The sequence below is a fragment of the Haliotis asinina genome, chromosome 3 (genome assembly GCF_037392515.1).
Source record: "Haliotis asinina isolate JCU_RB_2024 chromosome 3, JCU_Hal_asi_v2, whole genome shotgun sequence".
In the NCBI taxonomy this organism is placed as follows: domain Eukaryota; kingdom Metazoa; phylum Mollusca; class Gastropoda; order Lepetellida; family Haliotidae; genus Haliotis; species Haliotis asinina.
The window spans coordinates 38270123-38291429 of NC_090282.1; the positions used below are offsets into that span (position 1 = coordinate 38270123).

At 36.6% G+C, this 21307-nt stretch overlaps 1 protein-coding gene across 2 annotated transcripts in view; it reads left to right on the top strand.

The window, feature by feature from the left end:
• Positions 1-20754, top strand: part of LOC137277945 (potassium channel subfamily T member 2-like) — an 87731-nt gene extending 66977 nt beyond the window's left edge. For both annotated transcript variants that reach the window (XM_067809958.1, XM_067809959.1), the window contains 12 exons: positions 855-1014; positions 3656-3761; positions 4632-4804; positions 5249-5320; positions 5488-5622; positions 6197-6308; positions 7088-7192; positions 8194-8277; positions 8874-9023; positions 10663-10822; positions 11312-11396; positions 12720-20754. In XM_067809958.1, coding sequence (XP_067666059.1) covers positions 855-1014; positions 3656-3761; positions 4632-4804; positions 5249-5320; positions 5488-5622; positions 6197-6308; positions 7088-7192; positions 8194-8277; positions 8874-9023; positions 10663-10822; positions 11312-11396; positions 12720-12972 — 1595 coding nt within the window. In that variant the 3' untranslated portion in view covers positions 12973-20754. The remainder of the gene's footprint in view (positions 1-854; positions 1015-3655; positions 3762-4631; positions 4805-5248; positions 5321-5487; positions 5623-6196; positions 6309-7087; positions 7193-8193; positions 8278-8873; positions 9024-10662; positions 10823-11311; positions 11397-12719) is intronic.
• The last annotated feature ends 553 nt before the right edge of the window (positions 20755-21307 follow it).

The following is a 21307-nucleotide window of genomic DNA, read 5'->3' on the forward strand; positions in this document are numbered from 1 at the left end:
AATGTCCAATGTTTAATGTCCTTGATGGGAATTGTCCAGGTGAGAATTTGCAAGGCCCCTGAATATCACTGACCCAGCTTATGAACACAGTTTAACAAGCAGTTGAGGACTCAGCAATTAAAACCACAGATTATGCTTTAGAATAACATGATAGATCAAGGTGCTAGGTACGTACATCATTGTGAACACAATGGTAAACAGATCCTCTGACCAATGCTAAAATTGAATGTAACTTTGTAAAAATAAATGCTTGATATTCACCCAGTCTGTAGGATGGCACTCAATGCTTCATGCATGTGCAGATCTGAGCATGCTTTGAGAGATTTTCTGTTGCATACATTTGATTACAAAGTTCTCAGTGATATGCACCAATGTGTTCTTACCATGAACATGTGACATTTTCATTTTTGATTTGCACTTTCAGTTAAATGTCCAAGGTTTTATCTTTTCAGACAATAATTACCATGCTTACATGAGTTGGTTTTTTGTTTTCAGAAAAAATGACATGGCAGATTGGGTCTTTCAAAATCACCAAAATGTTTCCAAATCCTTTTTCCCCACAACTACCTACAAAATTTCTTTTACAAATTTTCTAGTATTTATTTTCTGTTCAAACAAGAATTTATTCAAGATAAACCTGTTTTATTGCATGTTTAATTATTTCAGAAAAGTTTATTGAATATCATCTTGTAATTACATGATAATATCTGGACCATTAGATACTTTTGAAATGAAATATGTTTATATGTTTCCAACGATATAAGGCTATTTAAAATGGACAATCTTTTTTGAGGATGTGTACTAGTGAAGAACTGAAATTGACAGGAATACATTTTGTGATGTACATGTTGCAGCGCTGCCGCTGTTGAAGATCACTGTAGACAACATTGGGGAGTCAAGTGAACCCAACTCCCCGGAGTATGACTGCCAAGACAGCCTGGACACTGTGAATGAGTCGACACCCTCGCCTGTGGGGAAAGTCATGGGATTGTTCCCAGAGGCTACTGTGGAAGGGTGAGGATTTGGTAGAATGGTGACTCCACCCCTCTAGCCCCTCACCTGGCTTTTCTGTTAGGTGTACTCGCTCCCATGAAACTGGATTAACTGCTACTATTAATTAACCCATTAGACTCAAGTGTTGATTGTGAGAAAACATGGTGTTCAATTACTGGTACCTTGTTGCCTCAAGCACTATCGACAGGCTCCACTTTCTCATTCATGTTACAGAATCATACTTAATTTCTGGTGAGATTTCTATTTTATAAGATCGATCTATAATACATCAAAACCTCAAAACTTCACCCCAAATACCAGTAGTCATCTTCTCACAGCGAACACCTAACCCAATGATCTTACCGATGATACAGTTACAGGGGAGTGAGTACAGCTAACAGAACAGCCAGACGAGGGACAAGAGGTACAAATTAGTGGCTTATAACAACAGGGTGATACCTTGATGTTTGAAATGACTTACTGCTGAATATCAACACCTCTGGTTTTGTACTTTGATATATCTTGTTGTCAAAATACACTTTGTGGACTGGTGTTTATAGATGAGTGAGTGACTTTAGTTTTACAATGCTTTTAGCAATATTCCAGCAATATCATGGCAGGGGACGCCAGAAATAGCCTTCGCATGTTGAGAATCAAACTCAGGCCTTAAGTGTGGTAAGCAAAAGCTTGGACCATTAGGCTACCCCACCGCCTCTACTGATGGGATGGGATAATGTGATTTTGTACGTGGGTGATACAGATGTGACGGTTTTGCTATGTGAGATAGCTGATAGTTAATGTGATGTTGGTTATTGGTGAGATAGTGGATAGTTGGTGTGATACTGTTGAAGGGTGAGATAGTGGATAGTTGATGTGATATTGTTGAAGGGTGAGGTAGTGGATAGTTGATGTGATGGGATTGAAGGGTGCGATAGTGGATAGTTGATGTGATATTGTTGAAGGGTGAGATAGTAGATAGTTGATGTGATACTGTTAAATGTTTAGGTATTGGACAGTTGATGTGATGCTGTTGAAGGGTGAGATTGTGGATAATTGATGTGATGTTGTTGAAGGGTTAGATTGTGAATAGTTTATGTGATGGGGTTGAAGGGTGAGATAGTGGATAGTTGATGTGATGGGGTTGAAGGGTGAGATAGTGAATAGTTGACATGATACTGCTGAAGAGTGAGGTAGTGGGTAGTTGATGTGATACTGTTAAATGTTTAGGTATTGGACAGTTGATGTGATGCTGTTGAAGGGTGAGATTGTGGATAATTGATGTGATGTTGTTGAAGGGTTAGATTGTGAATAGTTTATGTGATGGGGTTGAAGGGTGAGATAGTGGATAGTTGATGTGATGGGGTTGAAGGGTGAGATAGTGGATAGTTGATGTGATATTGTTGAAGGGTGAGGTAGTGGGTAGTTGATGTGATACTGCTGAAGGGTGAGATAGTGGATAGTTGATGTGATGGGGTTGGAGGAGGAGATGGCAGTTAGTTAATGTGGTGGAGTTGAAGGGTGAGATAGTGGATAGTTGATGTGATGGGGTTGAAGGGTGAGATAGTGGATAGTTGATATGATTTTGTTGAAGGGTGAGGTAGTGGATAGCTGATGTGATGGGGTTGAAGGGTGAGATAGTGGATAGTTGATGTGATGGGGTTGGAGGAGGAGATGGCAGTTAGTTAATGTGGTGGAGTTGAAGGGTGAGATAGTGAATAGTTGTTGTGATACTGTTGAAGGGTGAGGTAGTAGATAGTTGATGTGATGCTGTTAAATGTTTAGGTCTTGGACAGTTGATGTGATGCTGTTGAAGGGTGAGATTATGGATGGTTGATGTGATGTTGAAGGGTTAGATAGTGGATAGTTGATGTGATGGGGTTGAAGGGTGAGATAGTGGATAGTTGATGTGATATTGAAGGGTGAGATAGTGGATAGTTGATGTGATGGGGTTGAAGGGTGAGATTGTGGATAGTTAATGTGGTGAGATAGTGAATAGTTGACATGATACTGCTGAAGAGTGAGGTAGTGGATAGTTGATGTGATGGGGTTGGAGGAGGAGATGGCAGTTAGTTAATGTGGTGGAGCTGAAGGGTGAGATAGTGGATAGTTGATGTGATGGGGTTGAAGGGTGAGATAGTGGATAGTTGATGTGATATTGTTGAAGGGTGAGGTAGTGGATAGTTGATGTGATGGGGTTGAAGGGTGAGATAGTGGATAGTTAATGTGGTGGAGTTGAAGGGTGAGATAGTGAATAGTTGATGTGATACTGCTGAAGGGTGAGATAGTGGATAGTTGATGTGATGGGGTTGGAGGAGGAGATGGCAGTTAGTTAATGTGGTGGAGTTGAAGGGTGAGATAGTGGATAGTTGATGTGATGGGGTTGAAGGGTGAGATAGTGGTTGGTTGATGTGATGCTGTTGAAGGGTGAGATAGTGAATGGGTACGTAATGTGTGAAGGATGATTAGCATGCGGATTCTGTGTTTGCATTAATGAATTTGCATAGAAAGTTAGTATGATGTGATAACTGAATAGTTTCAGTTTATGCACTGAATGAGAATAGGAAATTGCAGTTTTAATCAAATTATCTACATAATTATTCTTCCCTTAAATCAGTCATCTGATCTTAGCTTGTCAAGGAGACCCCCACCCTTGTCTGTGCAGGTACATGACTGGCTCCCCTCCCAGCACCCTGTATGTTGGGACACGGAGAACCAAGTGCCATCTTCACAGGGAACCAAGGCCCTACTGCTGTCTAGAGTGGGGACAGGTAAAGCGGCATGGTCTTGCATTGTTACGTGTGCGGAGTGAGAATTACTTGGATTATTGTAGGTAACATCTCTGTTTGATTCTCAGAACAGCAATGATTTTTCAAGCTCATTCTATTCTCAAAATGTTTATAAAGTGCCTTTTTTGTACTACATTGTAATTTCTTGTTTATAATACATTGTAATTATATGATTATGTATGGTGATTTATTTGTTGACATTTCATACTTTTTACTGTCATTTGGGTCATTTTCATTAATACACCGTCACATATTCAGGATTGATGTTTGAAATATATTTTAGAAGACAGTTCAACTTATAATGTAGATGAAAAAAACATTAGCCTGTATACTGTTTTTAATTGAAACTATGCCACCTATCACCACTCTCAGAGTGTCAGTATCAGTATTACTAGAACTCACAACTTGCAACAAATCTGTCAGAATGTCTACATAAATAGGTATATTATTAAACACAAACAGTATAGTCTTCTCCCAGTGTATGTGTGCAGGAGGTGTTGATGTATATATTTGGGCTATACATGTATCTGCACAACAATACTTCAAGATTCATTTATCAGTTGTGTGACATTGTAGGTATTCCAGCCTGTTAACAACTAAGTTAGACTTGATCCACAGTAACCCATGCTTGCCATGAGAGGCGACTAATTGGATCCACTGGTCAGACTCGATGGCTTGGTTGACATGTCATCTGATCCCAAATGCATAGATCGATGCTCATGACATTGATCACTGTGTTGTCATGTCGACTATTTACCGATGTGTAGCGTAAAGCTAAACTCAATCTCTCACTCATAGGTATTTCTTTCCAAAAATGTGTCCTATATTAGTAATAGTTTAGTGTTGTTACAGAACTGTGACCACTGTCAGACCAAGACGGCCAAAGACGACCTCTGGAAAGGCCAGATCATCATCCTGGCTGCTGAGTACGCTAGTACCGGGATCTACAACTTCATTGTGCCGCTGCGCAGCAGCTTCCATAGTATAGGTTGTCTCAACCCCATAGTTCTACTACTGGAACAAGAGTAGGTTAAATATAGTTGATGCTGCAAATTTGTTTTAATCTATGTGGGAACACAGAATATTGACTTGTGTCTAATCCAAAATGAAAGAAGTACAAAGTGTGGAAATCATGGCCAAAATGGTCAATGAATGTAGGAGGAATTTGTGTGTGAGCTTTAAGAATGAGGACCATGTAGTTGCAATTTTTATTAATTAATAGTGCCTCACATCAAGTGGCCCCCATACTGGGGGATGTCAATCGTTTGGTGGTCAATACCAGACTGCAGTTATTGCAGTGGTATATCACATATATTGATGATGGATACTGTGTGATATTTTGCTGATGGATTCTGTGGTATATATTGTTGATGACTAAGGTGGTACTGCTTACATACACTGTGCTATATATAGTCCTTGAGTACTGTGATATGTATGTAGTTACACATTTTTTTTGGTTGTACTTCCAGACCAGACACCATGTTTCTGGAGACTATAGCTGCATTCCCTCTTGTCTACTGGTTACAAGGAAAAATCTCCAGGTATCACTGTTTATAGTAATCTGCCTTCAACTAAATTAAACATACCAGTAGAATACAATATAAGTTCCATCAGCAGTACCTGCGTGGCTTGAACAACATTCTGCCCAGAAAGTTGAATATTTTTTTGAGTCATTATATTTAGAGTCTATTTTGTTTTCAACCCTCAGCATCGATGATCTACTCCGTGCTGGCATCAACCATGCATCTCATGTCGTCATTTCCAATAAAGAGTCGGACATTGACGCCAGTGAGGAGACTCTTGCTGATGCAGAAACAGTTGTGACAGTCCAGAAGATATCTAGGTATGTCTTGATCCATCTAAGCCAGGCCCCATACCCCATAATGTGTTGCGACTCTCGTATAAGAAGTAGGGATGTTATGATCTGCTTAAAACTAAGATCAGTTTGTAGAATGATGCACAATATCTTCCAGACATTCTTTTAGTTGGTTTGCTTTTTAACACCACACTCAGCAATATTCCAGCTGTGCAGCGGTCTGTAAAACAGACAATCCAGTGATCAACAGCATGAACATTGATATTTGCAATTGGGAACCAATGACATATGTGAATAAGGTCAGCAAGCCTAACCGCCCAATCTCTTTAGTCGCCTCTTATGAGAAGCATAGGTGATTGAAAACCAAATCTAACATGGATCTTCATGAGTGCCATTCTTTTGTCATGATGCAGACCAAAGTGGTCCTTTACATTTTTTCAGTATTATGTCAAAGTGGATGAATCATACCAGATCTCAGTCATGACTTGATACAGCATACAGCAGCTACCCTAGAGACTGGACGTAATAATGTACTTGTTTCTCTGTATTTATTGTCCATGTGTGGTAATTGAAGGATACGGTAGATTGTCGTACCTTTCAGATTATTCCCCAGCACCAATGTAATCACAGAGCTGAATGATGCCTCCAACATGCGCTTCATGCAGTTCCAGGCACACGATGTTTACTCTCAGGAGATCTCCAAGCTGGAAAAGGTACATCTGCAGGCACTAAGATCATTTAATCTTATTTTACATACTGATAAATTCTAGCTTTGAATTTGGGTACATTTCTTGTGTTGTTCAGTTATCACAGACATAGACAATTGTCATTGACTCACAAAAATATATGTATGAATGATAGGCAATTGTGTTTGTAGTACACATAATATTCATGAATTATTGAAAGTATCATTAACTTATGTACTGTCACTTAGAGATGACAGCTGTATATTGTATATATCAAACAAAGCTAATGATAAATCCATATTGTTGTTTTGTAAGACCAGCTGATATAGATTGAAATATATCTTGTAAACACACAGTGATCAAATATCTCCAAAATCATTGAATAGAAACACTTAAAATTTGATTTTCAATGTCATCTTTAAATTGTCCATTGTACATTTTGTATTCAGTGTGAATTTTATAGACCAGTTTTCAAAGGTCCTTCCTCTTATTTGGGCAAGATTAAGTAATATTTCCACTGATACCGTAGAATATCTTCATGCTTATTTTGATACCATTTTACTAGTGCATACAACACAATTTACGTCATTGATCCTTTTTTACAGCCAATATGAACTGTGTGGAATTAATGTAAATTAAACTTGGACAAAATTGGATTTCATTTGTGTCTTGGGTACTTTTTCTTTCTATTCATTGAACATATTGCAGTTACTTAAAAAATTCTAAACAAGTTATTGCACTTCATGTTTGAGAGTCATTTTGATTAGATTAAGTTTTATCTTGATAGTGTCTAATGTTTTGCCCAGAAACTGAAGGAGAGGACCAGCTCCAACCTGCCACATTTGTTCCGCCTCCCATTCGCTGCGGGGCAGGTGTTCAGTGCAGGGATGTTGGACAGACTTCTATACCAGGTACAGCTGCACTCACCCTCTCACATATCCAGCAATGATGTGTCAAGTCTGACATATAACTGTCAAGTTTCTTTTCATAAAAACTGTCTTCTGACGTCATAGCTATGGCTGAGCTATAAGGTGTATGCTGACTCATAGGTGCTTGACAGTTAGCAATATGGATTTGGCTTATCTTTTTCACAATGTATGTATGATGAAAGCATTCCGGACAATAACAGTAAACACACCTACAAGATTTACATTACAGTTCAGTTTCTTTAGGGTGTTTTATCAGTTATGTGGCTTATTTCTTTCCATAGTAAATCACACTTTGGTATCTCTACATTCGGAGTGGGGAGCAGTGCTCATGAAGGAGATATATTTTGTATGACTTGTATAGCATTATGTGACATTTCTCTCGTAATTTGTGCTTAGCCCAATACTGATGGTCAGGAAAGTAATAAGATGCCACTTTTTACAGAACACAAGAATAAATAGCTGTAATGATAGATAGTGTCATAGATATTCGACCAAACCTTATGCACAGTTAACTAAATTGATTGATGCTATTTGCCTACAATGTCTCACAAATAGCAAAAAGTTAGAAACTCATGTCTGCATATTTACTCTAAGGAGCAGATAAATAAAACACCCACCTGCTGAGCATATTCTTAAAACTCAGCCAGGAGAACGCCCTCTTAAACTAGCAGACGTCATCTTTGGTGAGCTTCTTACTAGAGCACTTGGCATTCTGTAATTGTAATGTGATAGAGCTTGTGTTCTGGGTAATCATGGGGGATAACTCTAACTGGTCCTTTCATATAAGCAGTGAGATTGACAGCATGGGATCTCATATCTTTCCTTTTGATATGTTTACATTTTTTCTAATGGTAATATATGAACCTTTCTAAATTTTGCATTCATCTTGATTTTAAAAATCTGAATTGTTACTATTTCATTGATCATGAGGAGGAATAAGAGGAAGGTCTCAGTGAAATGTTTGCATCTTTTCTTTCCCCCAGACATTTGTGAAGGGTTACCTCATCAGTTTTGTACGATTACTTCTGGGTATTGATGCTCAACACAACTCTGGCCATCTCTCCAGTGTAAGTATTCAGTCATTACCATCACATTAATATGGCTGACGATACTCAGTGACAACTCAGGATTTGGCTTCTGCTATTATATTCAATGATTCTTGTTTAACATATGTTTTCAATTTAATACCAAAAGATTAGAGTCCGTATCTCTGATAGGTAGGGTTCAAATTCCTGTAAGGGACTCAACCCCAAAATGTATCTGAATCTGTATTTTCCTGAAGAAGAGTAAACCCATATAACATGTGGTACATTTGACCACTTTCTAAATTATGTTGTGTATGTATGTATTTGATCACTGACAATGAAGTTCACTTGCAGTGCTTATGTAAGAGTCCAACATTTGAATTTTTTTAGTGTTTAAGGTGATTTTTATGCCAAATATGTTATGTCACAGAAATTCAGTTAACGCTGAAGAGTTTGTTAGCATCACCATCAAAGCCCTAGTTAATAATGTGACTATGAAGTTAACTTGCAATATATTCATGAGAGCCCACCATGAAGTTTTCTTGGTATGCAACTGAAATCCAGTTAAAGCTGTCCACCTGAGTTTGTTGGCCTCATTATAAGAGTCTTTGTTAGAAAGTTATATGACTGTGTTACAGGTGAGGGTCCGGAGGGCCACGTTAGCTCAGTTCCCTACTTACGGGGATCTGTATCAGGGCCTGTGTTCCACCACAGGGGAGATCCCAATTGCCATCTACCGCTCGGAGAAACGACCCACGCCTGTTGTGTCATCAGACCCAGACCTCAGGGTAATGTCATGTGATCTACCCTACAACTGTTCACTTGTTAGACTTGACTAGACACTCTTCAAGGAACATGTATATATATAAATTCTTTCAGTAGAATTTTGAAGTTGGGGATTACTATATTGACAACATTAAGTATAACAGCTTCTTTATTTTGTGATTGTGATGTTTTGATACATCTTCACATTCAGGCAATGTAAGAAGTTGTTATCCTTTAAGTCCGTATTATCTATAGAAAGTCTAATGTTTAAATCATATTATGGTGGCAAATGAGTAACCCAGTATTTAAAGCTTTTATAATGGGCGAAGCATAGTTTTGGTGTGCCCCACTTTGAGTGTGTTTAGTTTTACACCACACTCAGCAGTATTCCAGCTATTTGGCAGCAGTCTGTAAATAATCAAATCTGGACCAGACAGTCCAGTGATCAACAGCATCAGCATCAGTGTGCGCAAATGGGAACCGATGACATGTGTCAACCAAGTCAGCAAGGTTGACTTTAGTCGTCTCATACAACAAGCATGGGTTTTATGGCAAGCATGGGCTGCTGAATGTCTGTGCTACCCCAGACCTTCACAGGCTGTACCCCACTTTGATTTTGCTGAAATATTGCTAAAAGTGGCATTAATTCCATGTATTCAGCACATTGCTCCTCATTTTTGATCACAAATATCAGTGTATGAAATAAGACCTGTCTGACTGCCTGAAACAGGCTACATTTACATTTTACCGGGTTTTTGTACAGGTTTTTGTGATTTATTATTTTCTCAGTTTCCATGGAAATGTTTCGGACATAGTCTCAAAAGTGGGAGGTGTGTTTCATTTCCGGAGCAGAACTCAAAAACCGTTCAATATTTTTCTGTAAAACTTGGTAGATATATCAGTCAAAAGCTGAAGTGGTGCCTTTTGCTATTTGCAGGTTTTTGTGATTTCAAATTTTCTTGGTTTCCATGGAAACGTTTCAGACTTAGTCTCAAAATGGAGGGATGGGCTTCGTTTCCGGAGCAAAACTCAAAAAACATTCATTATTTTTATGCAAAACTTGGTGGATATATCAATCAGAACCTATAGTGGTGCCTTTTGCTATGTACAGGATCTTGTGATTTATTATTTTCTCGGTTTCCATGGAAACGTTTTGGACCTAGTCTGAAAAGGGAGAGGTGTGTTTCATTTCCAGAGCAGAACTCAAAAACTGCCTTTTGGATTTTGAAGGTTTTCTTGATGTATTATTTTCTTGGTTTCCATGGAAACGCTTCGGACTTAGTCTCAAAATGGAGGGATGGGCATCGTTCCCAGAGCACAACTTGAAAACCATTTCATATCTTGCAACAGATCTTGGCAGATATATGAGACAGATCTTGAAATTGTGACTTTGCTGATTACAGATATATGGCATTTATGTTTTTCACGAATTTCATGGAAACAATTCAAACTTAAGTCTCAAAAAACAATGTGTAACTGTGAGATGATTTGTCCTTTCAAACATGTGGGGGCTGGGGGGACATGTCAGCTTCTGATGACTCTTGTTTGGATATTGAGTATCTGCAGCCTGCATGACAGCATTGTATCTCCTGCAGAGAAGAAGATTGGTTTTCTCCGAATTACAGAGTAATTGTGACTAACATTTATGTACCTCTTTCACAGAGCATGAACAACAACATCAGTAAACCAAGGCCCCGACAAGGCCCGACCAAGTATAAACAGTCCATTGCCAGTAGGATGTATTTCACAGACACTGATCAGAATGAGGCTCGAGATCTCATCAACAGCAGAATGAAGAGTCTCAACATTACTGACGAACAGAGTAAGATAACTGGAAGGTTTTAACTTTACAGATATTCCAAGGCAAAACAGTTCTCATGTAAGATTTGTATTGGGTGCTGGTAGAGTTATCTCCCTTTGAATTATTTTAGAAGAGAACCCTGTGATAATGGAAAAATAGTTATAATCTTTTGAATCCAGTATCAATAAGCCATGATTAGTACTGAGAGAATTCTAGAATTTCTATGTCTGGAATCACCAGCTTCCAGTGATTTAAGTCATGTTAAGTAATGTCATTGATTTAGTTTCTCTATAAGCTTGCTTATAGACCTATATTTGCATTGGTATACCTGTTAAATATGACATTAATTGTAATCTAAATATAAATTACCCACTTTCATAACGTCACTGTTTAAGGTTGTATATTCTAGTCATCTGACAAAGTATAAGTGTCCTCAGACATACAGTTGTCAATGTGACGATTCATTCGTAGTTAAGCCCTGTCAATCATGGATAAATCTTGCTGGAACAGGTGCAGTGAAAGAACAAGACAGCTTGCTGTCCTATGTGATAGTGAACCCCTCTCCCAAGAGGAAATTGAAGAATGGAGATATGATGTAAGTGTATTTATCACATATTGTAAACCAAAATCACAGTGTTCTGTAATCTGATTGGTTGAAAAATATGATCAAATGGGATTTCATTCCTGGAAATTGCAAGACTATTCGCTGCATATTGACACATAGAAACATCACAAACAATTGTTTTGTTGTGTCATCCATGGTGGGGACGTCATTCAAATCATATTGTGACATAAAGTCAGAATGACGTCACAAATGTGCAGATCCAAATGCTACCATGGGAACCAGATGAAACGGCCAGCTGATGACACTTCACGGCTGTATCCATACTCAATGTAAAGGAGTGCAGACAGTAAAACCCTTTGGTTTACTTTTTGGTTTATAATGTCGACGCCGTGGGTTCCAAATGTATTCCCGGGCTTCAAATACTCAATAACACCCAGAAATTGGCCAACACATGATGTTTATCTCCTAAGTAGAAAATTTTGAATGTCATAGACTGGTCCTGGGCAGATAAAAAGATTCTTGATTATCTTAAGAATACCATGATGTGATCATAGATTATTGCTCGCATATGCTCCCTTATGGTAAACAGGAGATGTTTGAAAGCCCAAATGGTGTTCTGCAATCCAAAGTAACATTAATCTTGTTACCAATAACATATCATTATAATGATATCCTGTTGGCAAATGTGCTGTGTAGTAAGTAATGCTAGACTGTCAGTACCCTCTCTTTGATTATGTATCATTTTCTATCCCTGTTTCTGTGTTTCTATCCCTGACACCAGGCAATATTATAAATCTATTCCCCACATGGGTACAATGTGTGAAGCCCATTACTAGTATCCCCCTCTGTTATAATGCTGGAATATTGCTAAAAGCAGCTTAAATAATCAAGTTAGACCAGATATGTGTTTCCAGAGACAGATATGTGTCCACAGAGTGAGAGTCATCGTATTCCAGTTGCATAGATTGAGGCTCATGCTGTTGATCACTGGACTGCATGAGGATACATCTGCGCAGTTGGGAACCGATGACATGTCAACCATGTCAGTGAGCCTGACCATCTGATCCCATTAGTCGCCTCTTACGACAAGCATAGTTGCCTTTTATGGCAAGCATGGGTTGCTGAAGGCCTATTATACCCCGGACCTTCATGGGTGGGTCCTGACTTGATTGTGTACAGACCACAGCTATATGGCAGCAATATTGTTGAGTGTGTCGTACAGTAAACCAAACAAAAACAGTCTCCTTGAACCAGACCTCCCAAGTGGCTCCTGCGTGCATAGATTCATGTCTGTATGATGAAGTTGCTGAATAGAGAGACTGTATAAGATCTCTTTCTATTTTTCCTGTACAGATATGTGATACAACCAAGTACCATGATGGCCGTCCCAAACAAACAACGATCGAGGACTCAGCGAAATGTCTCAGCTAAACATTCAAACTTCACAGTAAACTCTGTTTCCACACCACCTCTTGCCAGGACATCACAGACTCGCGTCAGCTGGAATCTAAATGCCAACATGGAAAATCGGAAGCCAAATGGATTACGACCCAATGATTATCGATTCCGATCAAAATCAGAATCTCAAGTGCCTGAGAGGGACTGATATGTTCCTTTGGCTGTAAAGACTGAACTATCATCTGTCGAGGTTCACATCCACATGGACAATATGATCCTTATATATAATGTCAATATGTCAGGATCAAGATGCTATGGTTGAGGTGCAAGTGAAACCTCCATACATTACATTAAACATCTGTTGATTTTCTTTGTACAAGGACAGTGCATTCTGTTTTACCAAACGTTGAAGTGATGCCAAAGTACAGATCCAAAGGTGATATCTAGATGTGTAAGCTTTCTTTTTGTGACATTAAATCACAAGAACCTTATTCTTAACAAATTGCTACTTTGAAAGTTTGTACTGATTTCTCAAATCCTCAGAAACTAAACTGACAATCATTTGGTGTCTAAGTCATGATATGGCAGAAATATTGCCGCTGTGGTTTAAAATCTTTACTCAGTCATTCGGTATCTCTAAATTGAAATAAATGTTCATTAAAGCGAAATAGAAAGTTCCTAACTATGGAAGAAATATTATGAGGACATCCATGATGTCTTGGCCCCCTACTTCATGGGAAAACAGAGGAAATTGTGTCATGAGTGAGTAAGGTATTGTTGTTTTTTAAACTGTAAAGTTGTATTATGTTTGCTTGTACAATCATGATCGTAGTCAAAGAAAATATAATCTATAAAACTATTCTCAGTTTAGTTCAATCATGTCAACACAGTCACACTGATTACCATGGATTGTGTCAGTTTCCTCATTTGACCAATGTGCAATGAGATTGGGTATGTTTTGAGGTCAGTGTTTTCATAGTGTTTAAACTGGATTCACAGATTATCCTCTTATTGTGGGAACAGCTGTGTATCTGCTTACATTAACTATGTCTGATCAAAATAGACAGTAGTTTTTATGGTAATTAAATGCAAATAATGTCACGAATGACCCTATACAAAATAGGAAAAAACTCAAATGAAATATTTGTAAGCAGTTTGATTCTTTTGTTTTTGAGACAAAACAATTTTCAGATGCTTTTGGACACATTCATATCTGAAACCTGGACTAGTCCCAGTTAAACTTTTGATGAGAGATTCCAGACGTATCCTGTGCAGGCACTATCATTTTCAAGATATATTCCACCACCAATTTCATTTCTGGATTTCTACATGTGTAGGAGGTTTATTCACAACCATACTGGTATAGAAATAGTTTATTTCACAACCACAGTGGTATAGGTAGTTTTTTGATACAACAAGTCTTTTGTTGAATTTGTTGAATGCATTGTTCTTTATGTGCACATTTGAAACATCAATGAGAATTATATTCATTTGAATACTCAACAAAATTGCTTTTTATATCATAAACAAAGCTTGGGATGTCATTTGAATATGATATCACTAGTCTTTAGTTTTTTTGAAAACAGCAGGCTATCTGGCTGAAGTTTCTTCAAGTGTGTCTAAATCAAGTCTTCTGACAGAGTTATTATGTCTGATATGATAGCAATGGAATTATTTCTGATTTGACATCAGACATCCCTTATGGCTGTGGCCAGTGTTCCATTGAAACAGTAATGAGACCAATACCTGGTTCATCCACATGATTTTTTCAATGTGCACAATGTGCAAATCTGAGGGTCAGATTAGAAGTCAGGGTTCATGTTAATCTATATGTCCTCCAGTGCAAAAAGCAAATAGTTGCTTTGTATTCGTTTTCAAGTTGATGATGATGATGATGATGATGATGATGATGATGATGATGATGATGATTTTTGTGTGCTTTCCGACATAATCCTTGGTAAACAGAAACAATCCTGTTCCTGCCCAGTATATTCATTGACCATTCCTCAAAGATGGCAGCCATGTTCTTTCAATTATCAATCATTCCCCTGATCTAAATTAACAAACTTGTAGCCAGTGTCCTTCCCTGGGATTGCATCAATAACTCCTCCAAAATTATCAACAGACTGGTAGCAAGGAATCTCACCAGCTATTGCAGCAATCATTCCCTACACATTAATTACAGAATGGGATTCTTACCATTGTTCTGTTCCTGCACAGAATCATACTGGTGCTTCCCTGTGTGACTGCATACATTATTCCTCATAATAGAATAGTATCTAGTTTTTATCCAGATACATACATCAATCAATTTCTGAAGCAGGTTATCTTTCTTTATTAAAGAAAACCCAACATAGTTCTTCCTTCCAGCCCTAATATCAGTCTTGGTTATATCCTCATGTGTTTTTGCGAGGGGAGAACTACACAAAAACATTAGCAATGATGTAATAGATGAGTCCGGTCATGGTAATTTGAAATCATGCTGTTTAATCAGGGGAGATAACTCTGCTGGAAGCACACTGGCCAGATGTCATTTCATGCTGATGCATCCTTGTTTGTATATTTTGTTATGGTATATTAATTTGATTGTTTATGAAAAAAATACTCTCATTTGTCAATTCTCAATTTGATAATGGTTTAGCTTTGTTGGTAAATGTTTATGATTTTATGGTGCTTGTTTTAAGCGGATAGATTCAATATTCCAATATGTAAAGATTGTAAGTACAGTTCAGTTAAAAGGAATTAGTAAGGATTTCTTTTAATTTTTCAGTGCTATGTCATCATAACTTTGGTTTTTGTGTGAAAGATTTGCTTTAACTACGTTCCGGTTTGCACTTGCTAATAACTCTTACCAAAGTTAGATCACTGAAATTCTTGCGAAGATCACTCATAGTTTTAGCTGTATACTACATGAATCTCACATTCAGTATTTTTTTAATAGTATTTCCTGATGTTATACTGAATCTCAATAGTTTAACATGTTAGATGATCAGTGATCAAAATGTATATTCTGTTCATTTGTTGTAGTTTTGTAGAATATCTAGTGCTGGCAGTTATTAATAAATGCTACTTTTTTCTGCATGTTTATTGACAAACCACATGTTTGATTCGCGACGTACAGTTTGACTGTGTCAACCTCTCACAGCCCTTTATGCAGCTTATTTTTAGGCCAGACATTTTTATACATTAGTTTATAAATTTGTTTGTTAAATTCGTATGTAGGTAAATGGCAAAATGTGATTGAAAGTAATTTAGATATATTTGTTTTTGTTAGTTACTAGTAATTTAGATATATTTGATTTGTTAGTTACTAGGCATTGTCATTCTGGTTTTCTAGTCCTGCAGTTTAGTCATGTATGCATAATTGAGTTGGAGAAAGATTATTAGGAGTAACCAGGGCCAGTTAAAATTAGATATGGGAAAAAGTGTCTGATTCTGTCACTGACAGTTTTGTATATCTTTTTAAGATCAGCTGATAGATTTGTTGTACAAATTAAGTTATATTACTTTGTAATATTTTTAGGTTTGTCTGATCTTTACGCTGATTTTTAAACAATCTTTGTTACATATTTCCTAAAATGTCTGCCTGGTTGTGAAGAATCATATTTTAACTCCAAGAAAGAAATTTTTGTTTTTGACAATTGTTTGCTTGACATTTGTCCTGTGATACAAATAATTCCAAAGATTGTTAGTAATGTCTATATATTTAATATTATCATTCCTGTATAGCTTTCTTTTTTATATTAATTCCTTTTCATGGATCAGTCATGTTAGAGATCTGATGGCGATTGATGTTGATATGCATTTGATTTATAACTTTTCATCAGCATAATACCAGATGCTTACCTTGCCATACATTGCCATATTCTGACTGGCCTTGATCTATTGCTCGTTCAGTATGCTTTACTGAAATATTATGTGATCTAAAAAAGGCTTTCTGCACAATTTTACTATTTTTTTTACCGCTGACAGTTGGCGTCAGGAATACATTTCCACTGAACTGATCTATGATGTACTTATTTCATATTTTTAATCATTTTGTTTTGTTGAGTTTAAAACTGAAACTGTGAATGTCACAGTTTAGAAGTAATATAAAATAATGGAAATCTGTTAATCAGTAAAGAGTCTTGGATGTTTTCTTTTCCAAATGCTGTGGCGAGTCAAATGTAGTGTTTATTTAACTTGAATGTCATTATCAGCATTCAGTGGTAAACATCAGCAACTGGTGTCAGATTAGCTTTTACTGTCTGAGCATAATTGGTCAAGAATCTACACAAAGCTTCTGATTGGTTGATTATTACCATCTGAATGGTGTAGAATATTCTGTGCATCTGATTGGCTGATTGTCAACATTTGATTGTTTTGCTACCATGCTAACACCTGATTGGCTGACTATATACTGTATGGATGAAGTTGAAAGTTGAAACAAAGTATGTAATTAGAGCTTCGCACATCAGAGACAAGCCGGATGAATGTGCTTTATGCATTGTACCTGTTCCTGTGTAATCAGATTAGACCAACCAATCTGAAGGCGTATCAGATTTTATAGCTAGGTTGTAACACATGCTTATCCAGTAACTTACATGTGAAGATAGTCAGATATGTGCATGATTGTTAAAATATGTTTCATAAAAGTAACAAACTTAGATATTAGATGATCCCAACTTCAATAATCAGGATAGATCTACAACACTCAAAGCTAAGGTTGCATTTTACAACGGGGTCTAGAGACTTGTCCCAGAAAGTGATCTCAGTGATCAGATAATGGAGACTTAGTCCTGTCTTATCTCTAAGGTTGGTTTGCAAGGGCCCAGTGCTGCTCGGAATCCTATTCTCTGATCTACCCACCATGTTGCCCCCGAGTAAGTCATACTGCGGATTTACACCACAAGGCAGTTTAAACGTCACACTAACCATAAATGTCATCATGAGGACAAGTAATCAGGATCTTCTAACAATATTTTGAACTTCTGTATTTATTAATATTGATTGCTGACTTGTATGGGCATATTTTGGTAGTATATATTGATTAAAATGTAGCATAACATTATTATTGTTTCTGTGTATAGACATGTGTCTAATATTGTGCATCAGGCCATAATTAATTAATTATTATATGTTTTGTTTTAACCTGAGTCTGAAGCTCTCAATGGTGGTGTCCCCCACTGTGATATTGCTGGAATATTGCCTTTTTTGGTCATCAATTAATTACACACAGAGAGTGCACACATCAATCCTCTGTGTCAATAATAAAGATGCCTTGAACAGTTTGTTTTGTAATATAATTGCTTCCTTCATAACATTCAAAATGAAAATCTAATAATTACTTTCTTGTGGCCTTATTACATACATACTTGATAGAGGTGTTTTCTCTCAAAACACTGGCCAGACAATCAATCAGTTTACTGTACAGTAGATCAAAGAGTTAAAGTTTATACCTATTATCTCGAGTAAAGTAAGTGTAATACCCTATGATCTCTGATAGAGGATGTTTTATGTAAACAGTTCAACTTTTGATAGGGACATTTTTGTTTATTAGTATTTGTTGTACAGACGTCCCTATCAGAAGTTGAGCATTACATAGAGGGGAAAAATCCGGGTACCATTGTACAAAGCATGTTGTACTCTGTGTATGCTGTAACTCTATGTAAAGGTACGTGAGATATAATCACCTTAGCTGTTAAATAATTTGTACAAGGGCACTCAGATGCTATCAAACTGACACATATCATTGGCTTTGTTGATGCAGAATTAATCAAAATGGTGTCATATGTAATTGTGTTTTACCAGACACTTCCATCAGTAATGATGAAAAAAGCACAAAATGTTTATTTTATGTGATCAGGGACTTGTAGCCTAGCTGTTAGATGGGTAGTATTTGTTCATTTTCACCATTGGTGCATGCAAAAACATAGTCAGATTCTGTTAATCGATAGTTTTACTGCCATGCTAACATAGCTTGTTCTTTATTGTTTAAACCACACAATATTGTTCTTTATGGATCATTTTTGTGTTGAAATTGAAGATCATTAATGTGTATGGTATTATTGTCAATGATGTATTTGCTGATGATAAAATATGTTTGGTGGCAATTTATTTGTTGAAGTAATAACCTGGAAATGAGATAGCGGTGTGTCAGTGATTATTGCAAACAAGCTCCCATTGTTTTACATCTCATTGTTTTAGGGGACAGGTCTTTATTATTCTGTATCTGACAGATATTAGGACAGAAGGGTCACAATCTGCTTAACCAAAAATTGTTATTGCCTCATTAGCTTAGGTTAGGCCAGAACTGTTTTATTTCTTGTTTTACGGACCTGCCTGTTGGAGTTTTTCAATGCTAAAAAAATATAAAAATGTATTTTCGCTGCTCTAAAAAAACAATCCTTATGTTTATATCAGCCAAAAATGTAAATTTACCAGGATTTGTTTTTGGATTGTCTTTTATCCCATGTATACTTCATAAATTTCCAGAAGTAAAATACTTTTAATATTTAGAAGGAATATGACTTTGACTGTTGATTTTATTTATATATTGTTTTCCATTCTGTCTTTGGATTTTCTGAGGACAAAAATTTGAAAAACAAGAAATAAAATTGGTCTGGCCTTAAGATAAAATTTGCATGCTTGCCCCTAACATGCTGTCAGATGAAAAAGTGATAATGATGTTTCCCTGATAACTATATTATACAAAATGTATCATATCACAAGATATGCATTAATCAGTTTGAAACTAATTTCTTTGACTTGAATTGATCAGACGTAACATCCTTCAAAAGCCATTCCAAAATGTTGTCTTTCTAAAATGATATCATATTTTGTGCAGTCACTTGTAAAGAATTTGTTTTCACAGCATTTTCTGTCATTGATTAATTATTATTTTCTTGTAAATATGCTTCAGAGTGATAAGAAATCATGTGTGAATAATGACATGTTTTGGCACATTGCTATTCAGAAACCAGCCAGCCCTTGACAACATGTAACATTTATAGCTTTCTTGGATTAAAAGTGAAATACATAGTTCCCCATCCTGCCAATTAATCAAAAATCAGAAAAAATAATGTTATTAGGGATTTTAGAATTGTATTTCCCCAATGTTTATGGCTGTTTTTTGACATGTAATCTGAATACAGTTTTCCTTCTTAATATGCATTAATCAGTATGGCATATCACTCATCCATGAGTTAATAATTACCAATAGGTTTTTTACCGCAATTGTGTTAGGACAAACCTAGTTATATTCATGTATGCTCTTATAAAACAATAGATAGAAATTTTGTTTGATTACATATTGGAGTAAACATTTAATGTCCACATTCCTCTTTCAAAACACATTTGAATGAATCATAGCAGAAATAAGTTTCCATATTGATAAGGTTGAATTAAGAATGAAAGAACAAGGTCAAGGTTAATGGTTGTGTATTATTTATCATTTGATTGCTAATGTAAAAATTATTTAAATCCTTATAATATCTTAAATGCGGATTTGTTAAGATATCTTTTAACGTTTTCAGTATTTTTCTTCAATGAAGTAGTCCACAGATTGATAAAAAGTAAATTATCATTATTTTACTGATGGGATATTGATGAAAAGGAGGAGAGATATCTTGAATGAAAATAAACTTTCAGTGGCATATTTAGAAGTTGGAAGTAAGATAGAACAAGTATATATGGATGACACCTTCTTTATTTCAAGAGCACAACATATCGGTACAGGTTGTTGTATCTTGAAACATTGTGCTCTTGAATTAAAGAAGTTGTCATCCATATATATTTGTTCTATAAAATAGACTTGCTCTAAGTAGACTAGTAACTGGACAATGTGCTTCTTAGTGGATATGTGGTGTATACTGCTGATACAGAGTTCAGAGAGGGTTGTCTTGACTGAATGAGACGGTTGCATGAGACTATGCATAAAGTTTCAGAGAATCGAAGTAACTCTGAATATTTTTGTAATATTTTTATGTGATCAATAAATATCACAATTTTGTGTTTCTTCAGTGTTATATATGACAATCCTGCTCTTCACATGCCCCAAGGGGCATTGATTGCCCTGTCGTCCGAGGAACAACTGGATCCTGTCATATTGGTTTAGAATGTTGTGTCTCTTTGATTATTTTGCTAGATTTGTCACCACCCAACCTGTGTTTATTGGTTTACCAATGTGGGAAAATTCAAAGATCTGCCACAATTTACATTTGTTTGTTTGTTATTTAACCCTACACTCAGCAACATTACAGCTATATGGCAGCAGTCTGTAAATAATTGATCTGGCCCTGACAGTCCAGTGATCAACAGCATCAGCATCAATCTGCACAATTTGGATATGCTGACATGTGTCAACTGTGGGCATATCTAGGTGGGGTGTGCACAGTGACATTTTCCAGGTTAGTGTGCAGCCTTGTTTGTGTTTGTTTTATTTTTACGAAACTAACACTGCACTCAGCAATATTCCAGCTATATGGTGACAGTCTGCAGAATAATTGAGTCTGGATCAGACAATCCAGTGATCAACAGCTGAAGCATCGACCTACCAAAAATAA